The sequence below is a fragment of the Zophobas morio genome, unplaced genomic scaffold (assembly GCF_036711695.1).
Source record: "Zophobas morio isolate AGI-343-1 ecotype UQ-CSIRO unplaced genomic scaffold, CSIRO_AGI_Zmor_V1 ptg000030l, whole genome shotgun sequence".
In the NCBI taxonomy this organism is placed as follows: Eukaryota; Metazoa; Arthropoda; class Insecta; order Coleoptera; family Tenebrionidae; genus Zophobas; species Zophobas morio.
In genome coordinates, this window is record NW_026972135.1 from 7958590 (window position 1) to 7967518 (window position 8929).

At 34.0% G+C, this 8929-nt stretch overlaps 2 protein-coding genes across 2 annotated transcripts; both read left to right on the top strand.

The window, feature by feature from the left end:
* The first annotated feature begins 6436 nt into the window (after window positions 1-6436).
* LOC135138267 (zinc finger Y-chromosomal protein 2-like) lies at window positions 6437-8055 on the top strand. The gene is made up of 2 exons (XM_064068207.1): window positions 6437-6726; window positions 6786-8055. Exon 2 carries the CDS (start codon window positions 6798-6800, stop codon window positions 7992-7994), a length of 1197 nt encoding a protein of 398 aa, XP_063924277.1. The 5' UTR covers window positions 6437-6726; window positions 6786-6797; the 3' UTR covers window positions 7995-8055.
* A 252-nt stretch (window positions 8056-8307) lies between these two features.
* On the top strand, window positions 8308-8809 carry LOC135138163 (small ribosomal subunit protein eS27-like). Its single transcript, XM_064068056.1, has 2 exons — window positions 8308-8419; window positions 8512-8809. The coding sequence occupies exon 2, from the start codon at window positions 8512-8514 to the stop codon at window positions 8764-8766; it is 255 nt and encodes an 84-aa protein (XP_063924126.1). The 5' UTR covers window positions 8308-8419; the 3' UTR covers window positions 8767-8809.
* The last annotated feature ends 120 nt before the right edge of the window (window positions 8810-8929 follow it).

Here is an 8929-nt window from a genome sequence, read left to right on the forward strand (position 1 = left end):
TGGAGAGGGGTGAAACAGGTCCCCGCCAGAGGCACTAACATCCACTCCAGGAATATTTTTGTCCAAAATTAGTGTCCAATCATTTGCGCGAGAAAGCAGATTTGACAAAACTGATTTAAGTACATTAAGAAAACCATTTTGCATAATGACGAGTATGTTGTCAATATAATTTTAAGAGCACCCGACAGCAAACTAATCGATGTATAGATTGTTTTAGTATCTGATAAGTTTTTTCCTTACAAGACTTAAATAAATAATACTGGTTGAATTTACACCAGCATGTTTTACAACCGACAAGATACCGATTCAACCATAATCCATCCCTCCTTGATTTAATCATTTCATCGGATGATAGTTCTCTCTCCAGCTTAGACTATCTTAATCCGTTTAGTATTTCGGATCATATTACGTTAATGGTCAATCTGCAAATTTGTTTTATACCGCGTAAACGAACTGTTTCGTTTAAGAGAACAGCTATTGATCCAAACTAGAGATCACTACTATGTCGTAATTCAATTTCGGAAAACTGGAATCTCTTCAAATGCAATTTACATGACACGGTCGAGCAAAACACTGTTACCACTCTAGCTAAAAGGTCTTCCCGAGGGGTAAACCGCAGAGGAAATCAATTGTATACGCTAGAGAAAATCAAAGGAAATCACAGGAAATCAAAAAAGGTATCAGAGGAAATCAAAGGAAATCACAGGAAATCACAGGAAATTACAGAAAATCACAGGAAATCACAGGAAATCACAGAGAAATCAAGAGGAAATCAATGAGAAATTAACGAGAATTCAACAAGAAAACAAAGGAAATCCAAAATCATCATAGCAAATCCAGTTAAACTAGATATTTTCTAGAAATAATAAACGTAACATGTGCGACATAAGTCATAGCATTCATCATAAGAAAGAAAATATCAATTTAATCTTAAAAGTGGAGATTAAATAACCTTTTAAGGGCATAATGATAGAAAATTCCAGTATAATATCATTAACTGACAGCATGATATTTCAGCTTGACAAATATTAAAGTTGTAATTAATGAAGTGCAGTTCCGATGAGAAATGATACATTATATTGCTTTATACCTACAAACCAAATTTATGATTTCACCCCAAATTAGTTTTTAAAAATTGAGTTTGTGATATGAGGTACCAAATTCATTAAGTTCAGGTCGTGCAAAAATCTTACTGATGATATGTTCTTGCCTTGGGAGTTTAGCTCTCAAATTTGTGAGAGTATGTTTAGAAGCCTTAAGGTACGTGTCCACTGGAGAGTGACTTGGCGAGAATTCGCGAGAGTTACTTTCAAGGGCTTGTCGATTTGAGAGGATATTTTGGCAAATTTTGCTCGCCGATAGATGTCGATCAGACAAAGCTCTCAAAACCCTGTCCACTACACAGTTGCACTTGCGAGGAAAATGGACCCTCTTTACTCGAACCGACAAAGAATTTATGATTTTACGAGCCTTTTGTTAATTTATTTTTCACGAAATACGGTAAAATATTGCAGCTGTGAAAACAGGTAGTAAGAGGACATAAATTATTATCTGGACCTAAAATTGTGCTAAGAAATACGCAAATGCACGATGCTATTTCTATTCATGAAAGAGTAATAGTAACATTACGATTTTTTTGTATCAGGTACATATGTAAAAGTAATAAAAGTATTATGTAAATCATTGAACAAAATAAGGTGTTCTTCATAGGTTATGTCACGTACATTTTGGGGTTTTTGGACCTTTCTTTTCTGTGTCACAGGTTGTCACATTCATATGATCCCACCCTCTATTATAATGTCATATAATTTTAATGTAGAGTTGATTTTGATCAAATCAACATTGCAATTATTACTCTTATTTAATATTATGTAAAATCTTCTTTCCACATATCTCTTAAAAATGTAAAAAATTGGTCGAAAGTTGTTTCGACAGAACTTCCCTCGCACCGAAAGAACTATGAAACATATCTAACATTTTCGAGTTGAGTTTTTTCTTTACACAATTTTGTGATGACGTCATCAACATTTTTGCAAGGTCACGTATATCAACTTGGATTGGTGCAGTATAATACTAAAAATAACAGTAGATGAATATGAATGCAGTGATAAATCACAATTAAAAACTCAACATATTTTGCACACTTTGGGTAGAATTTATTCTGAAAAACTTTGAGATGACGTCATCAAGTTTTTGTTGGGAATAAACATATATGTTTTGATTAACAATTTACCACGCTTACAATAACCTTAAAACGTCTGGAAGATTTCAAAGTACCTATTCAGTTTTGCAATTCTTGTGTTATTCAGGAAACTAAAATCACGCATTCATTTTTTTTTTTGAGTCGCCCTGTATAAGCAAATCTAAAAAATATGAACACAATAATAAATTACAAGTATTATACTGATCATATATATTTTGCACATTTCGGGTGGAAATTATTCGGCAAAATTTTGAACTGACGTTATCAATTTTTTGGAGGGGATAAGCAAATATATTTTGATTAAAAGTTTATTATGCTTATCAAACTTTAAAACAGCTGTAAGAATCAAAATTAAATTGTAAAATGTTCTTTTATGTTTTCTTTTCCAAAAATCTGGAATCGACCCAGTACTTTTGGAGATTATCTGTCTAATAAAAATCGGGACGGCAGACAGACGGACAGACAGACAGACGGAAACTATAGACTTATTTTTTCGTACTCTAGGGGTCATGAAAGGTCGAGAAAACGTAAAAGTAGAGAATGGGCTGACGGAAATAACGATGTTTGAAAATTGTTAATATTTTAGTTTTGTTTTTATAAACACTCAGCATATTAGAAATTAATTTAATTGATACCATAGCAAATCACGTACTTTTGTTTATCTCCCCATAAAATATTATAACACAGATCTTAAAATTAATACGATTGCGATTTTTTTGTGAACCGCTTCATTACAAAAATTTTTTAGAAAATTAGAATTAGGCATTCTATTTAAAAAAGTACGTTGAATATTACGCCTCAAAAACAGAACACTCTGTATAGTTGAAAATAATTTTAGTGTATGCTACGCGATTTCTATAGTCCTTTTTTTCCATATCGTGCAATTAGTTCTGCAGTTTGGTCTTTTGACCATCCAAATTTGGCCATGGCAAAGCTCACCACTCGCGGACAGAACTGTAGGAATTCGAAACGTGTTCGTATTGTGAAAGTACCTCCAGAGAGGCACAGCTTTGGTTTCCAACTAGAGCCCAAGTTCTAGCAAATTTGCTACCCTGTCCACTGCTCGGGTACACTAGCGAGAGAAACGAGCGATTTGTACTCGACCGACAAATAATTTATGATTTTATGAGCTTTTTGTTAATCCTCTTTCAAGAAATTCAACTGAAATGTAAATGCTGGGAAAACAGGTAGCAAAAAGGGTATAGGTAAATTGTCTCCCGGGTTAGATTGGTAAGAGCGCTTAATACGACCGGCACCTGAAGATTATCATCCCGGCAGGTTATGATTCATCAAAGGACAATTACATGCAATGTTGTAGTGTGTAAAAACATCTATAAAATTATTGTCCCTAATAATTATATTTTCAGGTGAGGCAGGTATCAATTTATAAAAGCACTTGTGGATAAACACCGAAAATAAATATAAATATTAATTTTTGAATACTCATGCTACTTAACAATACATTTGTAGTACCTAATATGTAAATTATTATTAAAAATTCATTTAAAAACGTTATTTGAATAATAAAAAATGAATTTACTTCGTTGTGCATAGTTTAATCTCGTACTACAACAAAATAATAATAATAATAATGAAGTATAATCAGAATCACTTATACAAACTATGATGTTTAATTATAAATTAAAAAAGTTAATCTAGTCTACTTTTCACATTACTTGCTTCAGATTTACGACAAATGAGCATAATTTAGTCATTTATTTTCGTTTTACATTTTTTTTAGTATTTAATAATTTCATAAAAATGTGTTACCTATCTCAAAACGCTGTATAAATGTTGAAGTCAGGTAAACGATCAGATTTGGCCGAATTGCGTAGTCCTTTTCACGACTGTTTGCATAGAATCATAAACGTGTAAAATAAGTCGGCTTTACTCGAGAAATAATTTATGATGAACTGCTTACTCTCGGGGAATACTTCCCCAATTCGAAGCTTCTTCACACGGACAGTATCTCTCGCAAGTAAACGCAGTTTGGCTTGTCCACTGGAGAGAATATCGTTCGCGGCGAGATCAGCCGATCAGTGTTTCGTCTTTACTCGACTGGACTCGGAGCTCTCCAGGGCTGATTTTGAGGCGATTTCTCGCAAGTGGACACTTACCTTTAGATCAATGACCTCAACTTTTAGCACAATTGTTAATTTTAATATAAGAGATATGTTGCATCGAAGTGACAGACTGCAAACTATAAACAACATTAAAAACGATTTGGATAAAAAATTCGTTTTTCCTAGAGAAATCAGGAAAAAAAGTTCAATCATGAAGAGAGATTTTGTGAAAAATGATGACTTAGGAAACGTTTCAGATAAAGATATACAAAGCACCGTAGAATCAGCTTTACGGGATTGTCTGCGTGACACTGAAGATTTAGGAATGAAAGTGATAGATTTCAACTATGTATTTTTGGCTCCGTGTAAAGACAATGAATGCAATGACGAAGTTGAATATGAAATGTTTAGTGAAGAACAGTGCGATCACATTGAAAATTACAATTCTCAAATAGCCATGAAATGTAACTGTTTTCAAAGTTTGGAAAACGATCCAGTTGACCAAGATGAAGATTTACTGAATGATCTTTGCACAATTTCGTACGAATCTAAGAAATTTGACAGAGACATACACCTTAGAAGTTTTGATAGTGACGATATTTTTGTTGAGAAAGGTGATCTAGTCAGAATACGCTTAGGTAATACAACAAAAGTTATAAAAAAGTCTTCACTTTGCTGGCTGTTAGACAATGAAAAGGATCGCGTCAGTGTGGATCGTCTCAAAATATTTATTCAAAATAAGAAATGTAATAGTAGTAGAGTTAACTCAGAAACAGATACCTGCCTTCAACATAAAGATGCATCTCAAATTCAAAAACCAGTCCAAATTGGAAAACAAAAAAGACGCTATAATATATCAAGTGACTCATCTGATTTAGACAACCCAAGTAGTATCGAATATGATGACAGCACGGACACCGAAAGTTTGAATTCTTCCAATTATTCTGATGATTTGAATCCTCGTTTGAATTTCAAGGCTGAAAATAGTAAGACTGATCGTTCTAAACCAGACTTAAATATAGACGATTATATTATAGTACAATTAACAACTCAAAAACAAAACAAAAAATATTACATTGGTAAAGTGTTATCACTTAACCCTATTTTTTGTGATTTTTTGAAAAGAAATCCAAAAATTCCGGATGCTTTTATGTTTCCGGACATTAAAGATCAGGGGAAGATCCAAGAAAATGAATATATAATGAAACTACCTCCACCTCAGGTACTCAGAAGAGGCAGTTTAGTTTTTGAAAAAAAATTATTGAAAAAATATTTGATTTAATTCTAGTTTTTTTTTAAGTGATGTGATTAAAATTTGTGATAATGTAACCTCAACCTGGGTCGAGATTTGTACAAGTATATATCGTAGAGAATACTAAAGCAAGAAACTGTGCAAAATTCTAGGTGCCCATGAACACTTTTAAAGGGAAAAATTACCTCTGAAAATTTATCAAGTGGGGTTATCCACTCCTTTATTGTGCAAAAAAAATTCTTACGTGTTAAATTTTGCATTTCAAAAGTTTTTTCTAATATGCTTCATTTGAAAGTTGTGAACAAAAAATTAAAAGTGTTATCATCTGTATTTATGGGTAGCTAGAATTTAGCACATTTTTTTTTTACTTCAACATCATCTACAATATATACACAAATCTCGACCCAGGTTATAGGGTAAATATTTTTTAAGAAGTTGTTTTATTTGGTGATATTTTGTTATGATCCAACAGAAATGCTTTACTTTTATGTTTAGAGTTACCGTTTTTTTTAACATTTAATAAAATAAATGAAACTACTAGTTTTTTCTGTTTATGCTACCTACTATAATAAATGAATAAACCCAATTTTTAAAAAGTAATGACTTAAGCATGATTAATCGAAAGACGCGATCGTCGAACTTCGACAGTGCGACGGAACATTTCGCGACAATTCGGATCGGGCGCGAATTTCAAAATACGATTTTTAAAACCTTTTTACAGTGAATGAGCGCGATGCAACGATTGGAAAAAAATACTGGCCGATAGCCCTCTTCGACCTCCATAAAGGCATCACTCAATAATAGCTTTAAAGTGATCTGGGGAGATATTATAAAATAAAAACCAATTCCCATGTTAATTTCCTATATCCAGACTTGGATGCGGCACCCTGTAGTTTTTATTCCATGGTATAGTCGCTTAAAGACCAAAGTTACAGTTTATCACTAAAATAAAAAATAAACATGTTTATATACTTGTATACAGTAGATATATATATAAGTAGATTTTTTGATGTGTATTAATGTATTATCCATAGCATTTAAGGTACGGACATACGTCTATATTTCCACAGATGACTTGACTACAATCAATTCCGATCACCGGATCACCCAATGAAGCACCATTTACAATTTTTGAGGTTATATTTTGACACACATATTAAAATAATTCCAAGTTTACACATTCTACACACTTTTCCAAAAAACTATAGGTAAGAAAAATCAAGTATCACTTTGCCTCTTTTAAAAACTAGTTTTGAATTGAATTTAGGTGACTACCAAAATGTCGGTTCTGGAATTTTCGGAGACATTAGCCAACCAAAGCAGGCACCCCATGAAAACCGCCCTTCATTGTCAACTTTGCCCATACTTCACAACGTCATTTTTTCTCCTGGTCAACCACATCAAACGCCATTCCACACATCAACGTTTTCAATGTCAGAACCCCAGGCTTGAAATATTTTACTGCAAAGACTGCGATTTTGAGACAGAGCTAACGCTGCTTTTCAAACAACACCTCCAACAACATCATAACCCAAACCGGAAAAATCGGACTGATTTATTGCATAAAAACCGCATTATTCGGTCAAACCGCTGCAAAAAATGCAAGTTTTTAACGCACTTTGGGATTAAGTGGCTTCAACATGCAACAACGTGTACAAAAAAGAAGAAAGCTTGTGGAGTGGTTAACTCTGTGGCCAAAAGTAACAATAAACGAGTGACAGATGACATTAAGTGGTTCAACTGTGCACAGTGTCCCTTCAAAACCAAACAAAATTCGCATTTAAAAATCCACTTAAACACGCGGCATTCGGACGAAAGTGGACCTAAATGGCATGAGTGTAAAGAGTGCTCATACAGAACTAAGTGTAACTATCGACTGATGTACCACATAAGTTCACATCTTCTAGTGGAACGAAATAAGTGGTATAAATGCAATGAGTGTCCTTTCAAAAGTCAAACAAATTCTGGTTTAAAAAGTCACGTGGAAGAGCGGCATTTGATTAACCAAACAATAAAATGGTACAAGTGTTCAAAATGTCCATTCAAAACCACTGAAAAAATACCCCTGAAATACCATTTAAAAACGCACTCTTTAAAAGAACAGAATAAGTTCTATGAATGCAGGGAATGTCCATACAAAAGTACAACATATTCTAACTTAAAAAACCACGTGAAGTATATGCATTTGGACGAAAACTGCATTAAATGGTACGAATGTACAGATTGTTCATTCAGAACTAAGTATAAGTGTAGTTTAACAAGTCACGTGAACGCACGTCACTTGAGTGGAGGGGATATTAAGTGGTTTCATTGCACACAGTGTCCATATAAAGCTAAACATACAGTCAGTCTAAAAAGTCACGTAATTGCTCGACACATGAGTGAGAAAGACACTAAATGGTACAAATGTAACAAGTGTCCTTTCGCCACTAAACATAAAACGTCTGTAGTTAAACACCTAAAAACACACGAGTAAGAAAGTGCGGAACTGTGTATATGCAAATGAAAAAGAGTTAATAATTGTTGTTTCATGAAAATTTTGAGAATAAATAACAAAACTTTTAATTAAATACGAAAATCAATCGTTCTGGTGTATTGTATGTTGCATTCTCTATTTGAATAAATATATTTAATTTATTTCTGCCTTGAAGTTAATAATATTTTACAACAACCACACTTTGTTTGTAGTCCAATATTCCTAGATTCTTACTTTTTAAAACCACTCGAAATTTTAACAAACCTCGCAAACCCAGTACTTTCGTGCCGTTGCGTTGGCACCTCCATCTTTGTAGTGGTATCACCTGTCAACTGTCACTTTCCTTTACATGGTTGATCACCGAAAGCACCACGTGCGTGTTCGACTAAAATCAACCTTTTAGAGTGTTAGAAGCTGTTAAAAAAGTACGTAATAGCCCCACACCGCCCCCAAACCCAACATACAACCCCCCCAACCATAATTCGCCGATTCTAATACCACTTGTTTATGTTTACAGATGCCTTTGGCGGTCGACTTATTGCACCCTTCTGCTGAAAAGCAGAAGAGGTCCCACAAACTCAAAAGATTGGTCCAACACCCGAACAGTTACTTTATGGATGTGAAGTGCCCCGGTTGTTACGCTATATCGACAATTTTCTCCCATGCCCAGTCAGCTGTACCCTGCAAAGGATGCTCGACCATACTGTGCACATCAACCGGAGGGAAAGCTCGGTTGACCGAAGGGTGCAGCTTCAGAAGGAAGCAACATTAAATAATATAGTGTAATCATCTTTTCTAATAAATTTTATTGGGGACGAAGCGGTTTCATTTATAATAGCATTAGTGTTTTTGGGTAAGGTTGTCTAATGTGTTTCAAAATTGCACAATGTTGGGTGAAAATAATTGCACTTTTTCGAAAATGCGCATGAGGTGGC